The sequence below is a fragment of the Coregonus clupeaformis genome, chromosome 23 (assembly GCF_020615455.1).
Source record: "Coregonus clupeaformis isolate EN_2021a chromosome 23, ASM2061545v1, whole genome shotgun sequence".
NCBI classification, from domain to species: Eukaryota; Metazoa; Chordata; class Actinopteri; order Salmoniformes; family Salmonidae; genus Coregonus; species Coregonus clupeaformis.
The window spans coordinates 16004590-16020000 of record NC_059214.1 but is presented as its reverse complement, the minus strand read 5'-3'; the positions used below and the strand labels follow the sequence as shown (position 1 = coordinate 16020000).

Here is a 15411-nt window from a genome sequence, read left to right as displayed (position 1 = left end):
GAAGCTCTCAACCTGTTCCACTACAGCCCCGTCGATGAGAATGGGGGCGTGCTCAGTCCTCTTTTTTTCCCTGTAGTCCACAATCATCTCCTTTGTCTTGGTCGCGTTGAGGGAGAGGTTGTTGTCCTGGCACCACACGGCCAGATCTCTGACCTCCTCCCTATAGGCTGTCTCATCATTGTCGGTGATCAGGCCTACCACTGTTGTGTCGTCGGCAAACTTAATGATGGTGTTGGAGTCGTGCCTGGCCATGCAGTCATGGGTGAACAGAGAGTACAGGAGGGGACTGAGCACGCACCCCTGAGGGGCCCCCGTGTTGAGGATCAGTGTGGCAGATGTGTTGTTACAAGCAATTCACATATGGTGTCCAGGGCACAACTGGGGGCTGAGGGGGGTCTGTAGCAAGCGGCAACAGTGAGAGACTTATTTCCGGAAAGGTGGATTTTTAGAAGTAGAAGCTCAAACTGTTTGGGCACAGACCTGGATAGTATGATAGAGCTCTACAGGATATCTCTACAGTAGATTGCAACTCCGCCCCCTTTGGCAGTTCTATCTAGACGGAGAATGTTGTAGTTCGGAATGGACATTTCTGAATTTTTGGTGGCCTTCCTAAGCCAAGATTCAGACACTGCTAGAACATCAGGGTTGGCAGAGTGTGCTAACGCAGTGTATAACTCAAACTTGGGGAGGAGACTTCTGATGTTAATATGCAAGAAACCAAGGCTTTTACGGTTACAGAAGTCAACAAATTATAGCGCCTGGGGGGTAGGAGTGATAATGGGGGCTACAGGGCCTGGGTTAACCTCTACATCACCAGAGGAACAGAGGAGGAATAGAATAAGGATACGGCTAAAGGCTTTAAGAACTGGTCTTCTAGTGCGTTGGTTACAGAGAAAATGGGCAGATTTACGGCTGTTGTAGAATAGATTCAGGGCATTATGTACAGACAAGGATATGGAAGGATATGAGTACAGTGGAGGTACACCTAAGCATTGTGTAACTATGAAAGAGATAGCATCACTGGAGGTACCGATTGAGCCGGTCTCCGCGTGTATGGGGGGTGGGACAAAGGAGCTCTCTGAGGCTGGTTGAGCTGAACTTGGGGCTCTACAGTGAAATTGTATAATAAGAACTAACCCAAACAGCAATAGGCTAGGCATATTGACATGGGAGAGAGGCATAATGCAATCACAGGTGTTATTCGAGAGGGCTAAGACAACAACTGGTAATGGCGATGAAAGTTTGGGCTGAGGCTAAACAGATCAACAGGATGGGGTACCATGTAAAGGACCCTCCACCTCCAAATCGATCCCGCTCCAGAGTACAGGCCTCGGTGTAACGCTCATTCCTTCGACGATAAACGCGAATCCGACCATCACCCCTGGTGAGAGAAAACCGCGACTCGTCAGTGAAGAGAACCTTTTGCCAGTCCTGTCTGGTCCAGCGACGGTGGGTTTGTGCCCATAGGCAACGTTGTTGCCGGTGATGTCTGGTGAGGACCTGACTTACAACAGGCCTACAAGCCCTCAGTCCAGCCTCTCTCAGCCTATTGAGGACAGTCTGAGCACTGATGGAGGGATTGTTTGTTCCTAGTGTAACTTAGGGCGGTTGTTGTTGCCATCATGTACCTGTCCCGCAGGTGTGATGTACCGATCCTGTGCAGGTGTTGTTACACCTGGTCTGCCACTGCGAGGATGATCAGCTATCCGTCCTGTCTCCCTGTAGCGCTGTCTTAGGCGTCTCACAGTACGGACATTGCAATTTTTTGCCCTGGCCACATCTGCAGTCCTCATGACTCCTTGCAGCATGCCTAAGGCACGTTCACGCAGATGAGCAGGGACCCTCGGCATCTTTCTTTTGGTGTTTTTCAGAGTCAGTAGAAAGTGTCCTAAGTTTTCAAAACTCTGACCTTAATTGCCTACCGTCTGTAAGCTGTTAGTGTCTTAACGATCGTTCCACAGGTGCATGTTCATTAATTGTTTATGGTTCATTGAACAAGCATGGGAAACAGTGTTTAAACCCTTTACAATGAAGATCTGTGAAGTTATTTGGATTTTTACTAATTATCTTTGAAAGACAGGGTCCTGAAAAAGGGCCCTTTCTTTTTTTGCTGAGTTTACATATTTTTTTTTAACATAAAATTAGGCATACGATTATGGCTCTAGATTTCAGGAGAAAGCTGTTTCAGGTGTTGGAAAAATTCAAATTCTCCACCCCCATTCTTATTTACTTTGTGTCCCTTTTAAAATAATGTGTGCATGATGCCCCTGATTGATACTGTAGGTATTTAACAGTAAATTGCACTGTTGTGTCAACCAATGATCTCTTTAAGGGTTAGAGATCTCTAAGGGTTAACAATCTTTCCTTGTAAGACATTCTACTCAGTTTTCACAATTAGTAGTAATTAGTCTGAGTTGAAAATTAACCTTGGAATGATCATAATGACACATCAGTGTGATTTCTTGATAGTCTTTAAGTGTGATTATGTCAGTTGTAGAGGAGCTACACAGAGTCAGTCATGTGACTAATAGTTTATGCACTTGAACCCAAGTGTTCTGCATCTCTTCTGAGATGAGGAAGTGACATGTGGAGAGGTGTTTCTAGTCCAGTAGAATTGAAGAAGACAATATAGTAAATGCTGCTTGACATTTGTCAAGAGCAGAGCCGAGGCTGTTTGAAGGCAATATATTCCACTAGGGATATATTGGCTTGAGTTGGGGCTACGGTTGTGAGCTTTCTCACCTCTCCAGCCACCACATGCTTCCTTCCCTTGACATGGAGCAGGCGGCGGATGTTGTAGGTGTTGGTCTCCACCTGCTTCATCCCGGACGCCACGCCGCCACTCTTGTAGCTGTGGAAAAATATGCACAAGAAATGCTGTCAGATGACGGCCATCAATTATGGTTTGAAACCCTTTTTGATGTTATATGGAATGAATACCAGGGTTGGGGTCGATTTGAATTGAAGTCAGTCAATTCAGGAAGTAAACTGAAATTCTAAATCAATAATTTAAAAAATGGCATCTTTTTTCAATGACTTCTCAATGAAATAGAATGGAGAAATGTATTTATTACATTTTTTTATTTGAAATTCAACTCCATTCCTGAATTGACTGACTTCAATTTGAATTGAACCCTGCTGAATACCATTACATATTAAGTACGTCAGCTTGCGTTGTGTGTCACGGTCTGGTTCTCAAGTTATTTATGTTATGCTGTTCCACTCTGACACCACTCCACCCTACATACTCTTCTGTCTGACCACCATGCTCTTTTTCAGAAGACAGAATGCAGAAGTGATGGTTGCGTCAACTTCCTCACAAAGTGTTTATTTTTTATCCCCCTCTTACCATCAGTCACAATGCAACTTAAGATTAGTCAAAGAAACACTACAAGAGGAAATGGCCTTTGATGTAGAGTGGAGGAGGCTATATAATATCACAACGATCTACAGGTAACTGCCAAGATAAAGGAAATGGAAACATAACGTTTCTTAATAGGGCGTTGGGCAACCCACCACGAGCCGCCAGAACAGCTTCAATGCGCCTTGGCATAGATTCTACAAGAACTCTATCGGAGGGATGCGACACCATTATGCCACAAGAAATTCCATAATTTGTGGTTTTGTTGATGGTCCTGGAATACGCTGTCTCAGGCGCCGCTCCAGAATCTCCCATAAGTGTTCAATTGCGTTGAGATCTGGTGACTGAGACACACACCCTTTAAACCCCCTTTAGACCCCTCTTTCAAAGTCACTGAGATTTATTCTAGCCATAGTAGCCAAAATAATGGGCAACTGGGCATTTTTATACATGGCCCTAAGCATGATGGGATGTTAATTGCTTAATTAACTCAGGGACCACACCTGTGTGGAAGCACTTGCTTTCAATATACTTTGTATCCCTCATTTACTCAAGTGTTTCCTTTATGTTGGCAGTTACCAGTACATGCCTAATGATGGCTACAGAAATACCAGTACCTCTTTTTTCAAAATTCTGGTTCCTCCTATTCTAATTACCTGTTATATCAAGAGGGACAATTCTATTTTCCACTGTCTTTAATGGCTCCATAATCATTCCAAAGATATTGGTTTTAGGCTTTTTGGTATTGAGTTAATTGACAGTGCAACTAAAACAATGTGTGTGTGTGTGTGTGCGCATTGGGTACTGCAGCTAGATGGGTTTTGTGGGTGTTTGGGTGTGTTTGTGTGTGTGGGATGGCCCACATGGTCTCCTATTTGTATTTGTATTTATTAGGGATCCCCATTAGCTGCTGCCAACGCAGCAGCTACTCTTCCTGGGGTCCAAACACATTAAGGCACTTACATTACACATAAAACAAAAGATAAAACAGTACATCATATAACATTATTACACTAATACATATCTACAATACAAAATGTATAATACCGCCATACAACAATATTACAATGTGCGTGTGTGTAGAGTACGTGTGCTAGTGTTTGTGTGCGTATGCGTGTCTGTACCTGTGTGTGTGTCTCTTCACAGTCCCCGCTGTTCCATAAGGTGTATTTTTAAAATCTGATTCTACTGCTTGCATCAGTTACCTGATGTGGAATAGAGTTAAATGTAGTCATGGCTCTATGTAGTACTGTGCGCCTCCCATAGTCTGTTCTGGACTTGGGGATTGTGAAGAGACCTCTGGTGACATGTCATGCATGGGTGTCCGAGGTGTGTGCTAGTAGTTTAAACAGACAACTTGGTGCATTCAGCTTCCCAACACTTACAAAAACAAATAAAATCAAATCAAGTGTTATTTGTCACATGCGCCGAATACAACAGGTGTAGACCTTACCTGAAATGCTTACTTACAAGCCCTTAACCAACAATGCCGTTTGAAGAAAAATAAGTTAAGAAAAATATTTACTAAATAAAATAAAGTCAAAAATAAAAGAGCAACAATAAAATAACAATAACGAGGCTATATACAGGGGGTACCGGTACCGAGTCAATGTGCAGGGGTACAGGTTAGTAGAGGTAATTGAGGTAATATGTACATGTAGGTAGGGGTAAAGTGACTTTGCAATGCAAATAGTCTGGGTAGCCATTTGATTAGCTGTTCCACAGTCTTATGGTGGTTGTAATGATGTCATTTCATAGTGTTGGGTGACACAGGGGAGTGTTGGTAGATACGTGACTTGGTGCCACAGAGTCTGCATTCCTTATGTCAAAGGAGATTACTGATGTTGATCTTAGAATAATTGATGGACAGGATATACTGACTTGTGGGTAAAGAGTAATAACATACAGTGGGGAAAAAAAGTATTTAGTCAGCCACCAATTGTGCAAGTTCTCCCACTTAAAAAGATGAGAGAGGCCTGTAATTTTCCTCATAGGTACACGTCAACTATGACAGACAAAATGAGAAAAAAAAATCCAGAAAATCACATTGAAGGATTTTTAATGAATTTATTTGCAAATGATGGTGGAAAATAAGTATTTGGTCAATAACAAAAAGTTTCTCAATACTTTGTTATATACCCTTTGTTGGCAATGACACAGGTCAAACGTTTTCTGTAAGTCTTCACAAGGTTTTCACACACTGTTGCTGGTATTTTGGCCCATTCCTCCATGCAGATCTCCTCTAGAGCAGTGATGTTTTGGGGCTGTCGCTGGGCAACACAGACTTTCAACTCCCCTCCAAATATTTTCTATGGGGTTGTGATCTGGAGACTGGCTAGGCCACTCCAGGACCTTGAAATGCTTCTTACGAAGCCACTCCTTTGTTGCCCGGGCAGTGTGTTTGGGATCATTGTCATGCTAAAAAAACAGCCACGTTTCATCTTCAATGCCCTTACTGATGGAAGGAGGTTTTCACTCAAAATCTCATGATACATGGCCCCATTCATTCTTTCCTTTACACGGATCAGTCGTCCTGGTCCCTTTGCAGAAAAACAGCCCCAAAGCATGATGTTTCCACCCCCATGCTTCATAGTAGGTATGGTGTTCTTTGGATGCAACTCAGCATTCTTTGTCCTCCAAACACGACGAGTTGGGTTTTTACCAAAAAAGTTATATTTTGGTTTCATCTGACCATATGACATTCTCCCAATCCTCTTCTGGATCATCCAAATGCACTCTAGCAAACTTCAGACGGGCCTGGACATGTACTGTCTTAAGCAGGGGGACACGTCTAGCACTGCAGGATTTGAGTCCCTGGCGTAGTGTGTTACTGATGGTAGGCTTTGTTACTTTGGTCCCAGCTCTCTGCAGGTCATTCACTAGGTCCCCCGTGTGGTTCTGGGATTTTTGCTCACCGTTCTTGTGATCATTTTGACCCCCACGGGGTGAGATCTTGCGTGGAGCCCCAGATCGAGGGGAGATTATCAGTGGTCTTGTATGTCTTCCATTTCCTACTAATTGCTCCCACAGTTGATTTCTTCAAACCAAGATGCTTACCTATTGCAGATTCAGTCTTCCCAGCCTGGTGCAGGTCTACAATTTTGTTTCTGGTGTCCTTTGACAGCTCTTTGGTCTTGGCCATAGTGGAGTTTGGAGTGTGACTGTTTGAGGTTGTGGACAGGTATCTTTTATACTGATAACAAGTTCAAACAGGTGCCATTAATACAGGTAACCAGTGGAGGACAGAGGAGCCTCTTAAAGAAGAAGTTACAGGTCTGTGAGAGCTAGAAATCTTGCTTGTTTGTAGGTGACCAAATACTTATTTTCCACCATAATTTGCTAATAAATTCATTAAAAATCCTACAATGTGATTTTCTGGATTTTTTTTCCTCAATTTGTCTGTCATAGTTGACGTGCACCTATGATTAAAATTACAGGCCTCTCTCATCTTTTTAAGTGGGAGAACTTGCACAATTGGTGGCTGACTAAATACTTTTTTTCCCCACTGTAAAAGAAGGGAGTGCCCATTGAGGGTTACCAGATGTTCGTGAAGAAACTTGTAACAGAGGGTATATAAGAGAGAGTGGCTCTTTGTTCAAATGAGTTCGGAATTGCCAGAGGCAGGGCTATGTCTTTTGTTATAACGAACCATGGTACCTATTTAATATCTTATATGAACTCCCCATCAAAAGTGTCTAAGTACATACTTACATTCTTAATTACTTGATACCTGAGAAACTCATCATAACATGCTGGTAGAAATTAGGTAAAACTGATTTAAGTTTCCCTGCATCAAAGTCCCCGGCCACTAGGACGCCGCCTCTGGATTAGCATTTTCTTGTTTGCTCATGGCTTTATACAGCTCATTGAGTGCGGTCTTAGTGCCAGCATCGGTTTGTGGTGGTAAATAGACAGCTACAAAAAAAATGATGAAAACTCTCTTGGTAAATAGTGTGGTATACAGCTTATCATGAGATACTCTACCTCAGGTGAGCCAAACCTCGAGACTTCCATAATATTTGATTTTGCACACCAGCTGTTATTGACAAATAGACACAAACCACCAACCCTTGTCATATCGGAGGCAGCCCCCTCTACCTTGCTCAAACGCATTAAGAAGGAAAGAAATTCCACAAATTAACTTTTAACAAGGCACACCTGTTAATTGAAATGCATTCCAGGTGACTACCTCATGAAGCTGGTTGAGAGAATGCCAAGAGTGTGCAAAGCTGTCATCAAGGCAAAGGGTGGCTACTTTGAAGAATCTAACATCTAAAATATATTTTGATTTGTTTAGCACTCTTTTGGTTACTACATGATTCCATATGTGTTATTTCATAGTTTTGATGTCTTCACTATTATTCTACAATGTAGAAAATAATAAAAAAGAAAGAAAAACCCTTGAATGGGTAGGTGTGTCCAAACTTTTGACTGGTACTGTCAAAACAAAAGAGCAAGGTGTAAACTTATAAACAATAGACGGGACGAGACCCGTAATAACAAGAGCACAATAACACAGTACACACGAGACCAATGGACATGGGACAATAATCGACAAGGACAATGGGGGACAGAGGGCATATATATATACATACTAATCAGGGGAAATGGGAACCAGGTTTGCGTAATGAGACAAGACAGTCCGGGTTGGTGGTAATGATCCAGGTCAGTGACGCCTAGAAGGCCGGTGACGTAGACCTCCGGAGCTGGTGAACGGAATGAGCAGCAGTACCGGGGGGATCCGTGACAATTCTGTACAAAATAAGTTAAACAACGCGAAAAAATAGCACAATTGGTTCAGAGCCCGTAAAATGGCAGCCATCTCCTCCGGCGCCATTCTTTACACACTAGAGATGAAGTAAATCTCTCCTCCACTTTGAAGAGATTGACATGCACATCATTAATGTCTGTGTACATTTAAGGGCCAGCCATGCTGCCCTGTTCTGAGCCAATTGTAATTTTCCTAAGTCCCTCTTTGTGGCACCTGATCACACGACTGAACAGTAGTCCAGGTGCGACTAGGGCCTGTAGGACCTGCCTTCTTGATAGTGTTGTTAAGAAGGCAGAGCAGCGCTTTGTTATGGACAGACTTCTCCCCATCTTAGCTACTGTTGTATCAACATGTTTTGACCATGACAGTTTAAAATCCAGGGTTACTCCAAGCAGTTTAGTCACCTCAACTTGCTCAATTTCCACATTATTAATTACACGATTTAGTTGAGGTTTAGGGTTTAGTGACTGATTTGTCCCAAATACAATGCTTTTCGTTTATGAAATATTTAGGTCTAACATATTCCTTGCCACCTATTCTGAAACTAACTGCAGCTCTTTGTTAAGTGTTGCAGTCATTTCAGTCGCTGTAGTAGCTGACGTGTATAGTGTTGAGTCATCCGCATACATAGACACACTGGCTTTACTCAAAGCCAGCTGTATGTCGTAAGTAAAGATTGAAAAAAGTAAGGGGCGTAGACAGCTGCCCTGGGGAATTCCTGATTGTACCTGGTGTAATATTCATATGTGTCAACATACTGAATTGTAATTGGTTGCATTCTACTGTCGTATCATACTACGCTATGATTGGTTAAGAACACCCAGGTCGTGAGGTCATTTTCAGTTGATCATGGCCGGAGACACATGAACATGCCAGTTATAACTAGCTAATAAAGAGCTACGTTTAGAAAGATCCTGTGGTACTGCATTTTATTATTTTGTACAAAGCGTGCAAAACAAGACACCTGGATTATGTTGGAGAGGCATCCATTAAAGAACACCCTCTGTGTTCTGTTAGACAGGTCAATCTTTATCCACAATATAGCAGGGGGTGTAAAGCCATAACACATACGTTTTTCCAGCAGCAGACTATGATCGATAACGTCAAACCGCACTGAAGACTAACAAAACAGCCCCAACAATCTTTTGATCATCAATTTCTCTCAGCCAATCATGAGTCATTTGTGTAAGTGATGTGGTTATTGAATGTCATTCCCTATAAGCGTGCTGAAAGTCTGTTGTCAATTTGTTTACTGTAAAATAGCATTGTATCTGGTCAAACACAATTCTTTCAAAAAGTTTACTAAGGGTTGGTAACAGGCTGATTAGTCGGCTATTTGAGCCAGTAAAGGGGGCTTTACTATTCTTACATAGCAGAATGACTTTTGCTTCCCTCCAGGCCTGAGGGCACACAGTTTCTAGCAGGCTTACATTTAAGATATGGCAAATAGGAGTGGCAATATCGTCTGCTATTATCCTGAGTAATTTTCCATCCAAGTTGTCAGACCCCGGTGGCTTGTCATGGTCTATCAACAAATATGTTTTTGCGGAATTCAAAATTACAATGCTTGTCTTCCAGAATTTGGTCAGTTATACTTGGATGTGTAGTGTCGCGTTTGAAGCTGGCATGTCATGCCTAAGTTTGCTAATCTTGCCAATGAAAAAATAATTAAAGTAGTTGGCAATATCCGTGGGTTTTGTGATGAATGAGCCATCTGATTCAATGAATGATGGAGCTGAGTTTGCCTCTTTGTCAAAAATTTCATTTAAGGTGCTCCAAAGCTTTTTACTATCAACAATTATATAATTTATCTTTGTTTCATAGTATAGTTTCTTCTTCTCTTTTCCCGGCATCTGTCGTAGAATGGTAGGAAGCAGCCTTGTAATGTCCTGTACTCGTGTCCAGGATAGCACAGGGTTTATGCCCCGGGAACCAAGATGTTTCTTACAATAGAACTGCCGATGACGACAGATGGTGCAATGGCTGAGGAGGTCCGGCTGTTCTTTTGCCTCAAGTGGTTTCGCAAACACCTCGAGGACCAAAGGGCGGTGTGGCCCGATGGACGTGAGCCAGCTGTAGTATCCATCGTTGATGATGAATGGGCTGGAGTCTCTGACAGCGTCACGGTCTGATGAGGGTGGGAGCTCTGAGGATCTGAACCCGAGGTAGAAGCCACCAGAAAGGGAAACCGAACAGAGGACGAAAGTGCAGGTACCTCCGGATCCGATCTGGAATTGGAAGCCCCCAGGGAAGAAGACGCCGGAACCTCGATACAGGGCAGCAAAGCTATTTCTGGTCTGTGTCCGGTCCGGGCTTAACATCTCCGACACGGCGGCGACACTTCCACCAGACCAGAGTGGCGTCCGGCTACTGGGGCAGAAGAGAAAGAAAAAGTAGGCGGGCGTGGATTCCCCAGTAGCTTGTGTAGGTTTGCTACTTGTTTGCTGAGAGTAGCCACTTCGCCCCTGTAGTCCTCTGCAAGCAAACAGTTGCTACATTGAAAGTCGGGGCAGTCCACAATGTTCCCGGAATAAAGCAAAATAAACACAGCTCCTGCAGCGTTGAAAACTTTCAATAGCGACCTCCATTTGAGACTGCCGGCCAGCTAGGCTAGCTGGGCTTTCGTGTCTCTCTCCTTACAGGGAATTCTCAACTAAGTGAACAAAAAGAGCTCACACAAATTGCAAAAATACTAAAAGCAGAAATATGTGTCCTCCTTAAGATTCTCTCACAGTGGTGAGCACGAAAGCAGTGTCTTTGCACATACTGTTGGTAGCAGCATTGGCTAATGTTGGTAGCTATACAACGCAGTTCCAGCCAGGTCAGGTTGCAGGGGAAAAGCAGCAGGGAATACAGTCACAATAACTGTGGGACACCTCCGTGGTCCCAGCCACAAGGGTTAACTGCGTCGCGGACTGTGTTCAAGCTGTTCGTGGAAAACCCTGCTTGTTTGATACTGACAGCTCCCTGCTAGGCTAGTATCTAGCTTCGGCAATCCCGGGACAGATGGTAGTGGTCACAGCAACTGAGGGTAACCGCGTTGCGGGAACCAAAATCCAAAAGTATATAAATTAAACTTTGCAAGGAAACACTGTCACAACATTACAAAAACAATAAACCGAGGTCTCTCGTTCAGCGTTCAACATACGTCACACTCTGATGACTTGTGAATAATGAGTTGAAGGAACTGAAGTTGTTTGTCTATAAATAGTTTGACATTACATTGTCTCCATACAGTAGGCAGGTGTAGTTTGTTGTACATCACTCACATGATGCCCTTTTTGAAGTATCCACGAAAGGTGTCACTCTCATAGCCCTGCGCCTCACGGTGCTGCACAGCCACGCCTCCCAGGTGCTCGTCCATCATGGTGGTGTAGATGGCCGCCGCCCCCTGCTCGTCATGGGAGGTGGCCCTTCCCAGCCAATAGTGGAGGTCGTAGGTGAATGAGCTGCGCATCTTATTGGTCTACGGGATCAGACAGAAATATGATACTGGGATGTCACTTTGTGTATTTTGTCCGTATAGGCCACTTTTTTGGAGTAGTTTCGAATATGCCAACATAATGTTACATTGATTACTTACGTATAGAATGACATAGCTGTCACCTTCATAGAATTGTCCATATGCTTTAGAAGGGAAGGGCACCATCTCCATGTCCTGACCAATAGGGAAATATGAACAAGTTCAATAGCATTTAATGTCATTGTGTGAAAAAGTTTAGATTAAGAACCTAACTTGGAATAGCATTTAATGTCATTGTGTGAAAAAGTTTAGATTAAGAACCTAACTTGGAATGGCATTTACATGTTAGATGTTTGTTCTGCTATCATATTCATTATACACTCTTAGAAAAAACACGTTCCAAAAGGGTTCTTTGGCTGTCCCCATAGGAGAACCCTTTTTGGTTCCAGGAAAACCCTTTTGTGTTCCATGTAGAACACTCTGTGGAAAGGGTTCTACATGGAACCAAAAGGGTTATACCTGGAACCAAAAAGGGTTCTTCAAAGGGTTCTCTTATGGGGACAGCCGAAGAATCCTTTTAGGTTCTAGGTATCAAATTTTTTTCTAAGAGTGTAGTGATGACAAAATATATATGTTCTGGTGTCTCACCTCTATCCTCCATATCTGCAGCCCTGGCGTGGTTTTATTGAAGACTTTTGCAACTTGGGTTTTGACCTGGATCTGTGGCATGGTGCCAGATTCACCTTAGAAAAGATACCTAGAAGGAGGGAGAGGAGTTGATCCAGAAGTCTATGAGTTGATCATTGGCTGAGTCAATTATTTCATTTCCTGTCTCAGGTCACAGAAAGGTAATGGGAGTATACTGCTCAAGAGTTTCTCACTATGTGCTCATTGTACTGTCAAAAGTAGGGTGGGACCCCACATATTTTGAAGAAACCATTGCAGTAGGATTGTAAACGGTTGGCCACAAAGAAGGAAGTGAAAGCCTCTGTACCGCCTAGATGTTACCACATCCTTGAACACATTTAACATTTCCTGAGTGTCAAAACATATTGTTCCTTACTACAGTGTCTATAACGGTTATACTGCTATGGTCTCATGACTTATTTGACTAATTATATTCTATCTCAAAACTGAAAATGCATCTAAAGTGTGTTTCATTTAATAGTCTATTCCATTGTACAGCATAAATTAAGGGAATGACACATTTATGTTTGTCATTTAGTTGATAGATTTTGCTGCGAGGCAAAGCCAAGTTCTTATGATAGCCAAGTTCTTCTCTATCAATCTAAGAGAGAGGTGGAGAACAGTGACCTTATCAAGGCTTTAAACCTTTAGGACTGGTATCTCAGAGTAGGCTAAACCGAATCTCTGTTAACCCAGAAGTAAACTCTTGCGTAATTTGGTCAGCTGCACAGAATCTGCTCACGGGAGATTAGACTAAGGCTAGTCCTGAACTAATAAAATATTTCAATAGAAATATGGCACTGAGCATGTATTTTTGTCCTGGACTAGCATAGGTTTAATCTGTAGTGGAAGATCTTATTTAAATGTCCACTGTGAATATGGCTTGGGGTTCAGTTTACCACAACGTGATATTGTGCTGTGTTTTCTCTCTGTCCATTTCTTGTAACTGCAGACTTCCCAGCTGTCTCCATATGGCTGTTAAACCGAACAGCAGCCATTGCTGAAACAGACTAAGGGCTCTATTCAATCTGTAACGCGGATTCTGCGACTAGAAATGTAAAGGTTATTTCCGATTGAGCCGACATAAGCAGTGTTTACCGTGAATGCAGTCTCCGCTAAAGCGGGAACATTGCCTTTAAATTTCAATCATGCTGTAAAGCTGAATTTCTGCGATGCAGATTGAATAGAACCCTAAAAGGCATATCACACTGTGTCCTTTGTAGCCTGAGTGTTTTTGAATCAATCAATCATATGCCCCACCCAACATCATTGGTACATTAACTGATGGGTATAACACTCATAATTACAAAGACCCATGATAGGCTGTTCACACAGCCAGGTCGCTCAAAATCCACTGCGAAATTAGACCTCCGTTTGGGTAAGCAGGACGTCAGGAGATGACTTCAAAACCAGCCACTAGGGGCAACGGTGAGTACTATTACCATAAAGTAGGCTTGGGTTTTGCTAGGCCATTGTGGACAGGGATAGCAGGTAAGCTGTGAGCTCCGGCTCCGAGGGTACTTGTTCAATCCCAGTGCTAGGCACTCCTTTTTTTGTTTTTGTTTTAACCCTATCCCATACCTTAACCCTTAACCATTCGGAATGAATGCCTAAACTTAACCTTCGAAATGTGAAGTTCATGGGCAAGGGTTTGGACATCTGATTCTACAGGGAGACTCTGAGAGCTTGTTGATTTACACCTCCAGCAACTCATTAGTGTATGGTTGGTCCATGCTAGTGTGTGTATGTGTTTATTGTTTACATTTATACCACTGCTTGATCTACGTCCTCAAAAACATTATTATTATTATATTATCGCAATATTAGCATTTCAAATTGAGGACAAGTGAGACCAATGCACTCATAATTTGCCTTTCTACTTACAGAGTAACCACAGTATAGATGCGTGTTTAGTATGAAAAATGTATGCACTCACTAACTGTAAGTCGCTCTGGATAAGAGCGTCTGCTAAATGACTAAAATGTAAACATGTGTTTGCTTATCATAAAACAACAACTTTATGAGGAAAAAAAAATCTCCCCTAACTGCTATTCAGAGGTCTGTTGATAGAGTAATACAACAATGACTCATTGCAACCACACTTATATTCTCTGTGTCATGATTGGATAATACTCCATGATAAAGGAGGGGCCTACTGTTGGTTGAGTGACAGGTTGACAGAGGACACTCCTCCTCCACATCCGTTCCCAGGCCAACCAACCATGATATGAATACCATTGATTTCCTCAACCCTCAAAGGTGGAGATGGTTCGTGATCGGTGATCTCCCTTTTATTGCAATGTGATAATAATCCTGCCTATGACCTCAAGGTCCCATAGCTTTACAGTTACTACCAACCCCTGAGGCTGACCAAGCAGGGCAGCACCCTGTGGTATAATATGGGCTGATATGGCCCCATCGGGTGAAGGCCTGGCATAGTGCAAAGTGGCATCCCTCCTCTTACTAAGGTGATGTAGGGTAGTAGTGATGTAGACCCCTCCCCATACTATAACATCTACATCCCCTCAACATACATGTCACCAACAGAAATCGTCAATTTCCGAATACCACTAAAGCCTGTTGGGTCAAATATTAACAGTGGACTACAGTGGACTACAATAACAACTCACACAACCTTAAGACACTGTTTCACCTGGTTGATCAATAAGGTTCCCATTTTCGAAAGCTGCACAAGTTTAATACCAAGTTTAATGGTCTGGACATTGCATGTGTGTAGACATGATACATCATAGTTTTTTAGCCCATGCTTTCGCCTCATTTCTAGGGACTGTGCCTGTGACCATACCCTAGTTGTCCTTCGTCTTGATTCATCGGCTGCCGTCGTTAGGCTGCTTACTACACCCTTCTCATGCTATCTACTAAAATAAAACAAATACAAAGGAAAATATGCACACAAACGCTAGCTATGAAATGGATCACAAAAGCTAAAAAGTAGCCTAAGTGTATCTAATATGGCAACAATAATGTCACGGCATGAAGACACAAAAAAAAATGTATGCACGCATGACTGTAAGTCGCTTTGGATAAAAGCGTCTGCTAAATGGCATATTATTTATATTATAAGACTTTCACCATCGGTGCCCAACATCTAAAGTGATCCATCCTTTT

The 15411-nt window shown here is 42.7% G+C and overlaps 1 protein-coding gene across 1 annotated transcript in view; it reads right to left on the bottom strand.

Annotated features, from left to right (window-relative positions):
- Positions 1-15411, bottom strand: part of LOC121536652 (villin-1-like) — a 59471-nt gene that overhangs the window by 25362 nt on the left and 18698 nt on the right. The window contains exons 2-5 of the mRNA XM_041844065.2: positions 12244-12352; positions 11716-11790; positions 11402-11598; positions 2743-2851 (exon numbers count right to left, since the gene is read on the bottom strand). Coding sequence (XP_041699999.2) covers positions 2743-2851; positions 11402-11598; positions 11716-11790; positions 12244-12324 — 462 coding nt within the window. The 5' untranslated portion in view covers positions 12325-12352. The remainder of the gene's footprint in view (positions 1-2742; positions 2852-11401; positions 11599-11715; positions 11791-12243; positions 12353-15411) is intronic.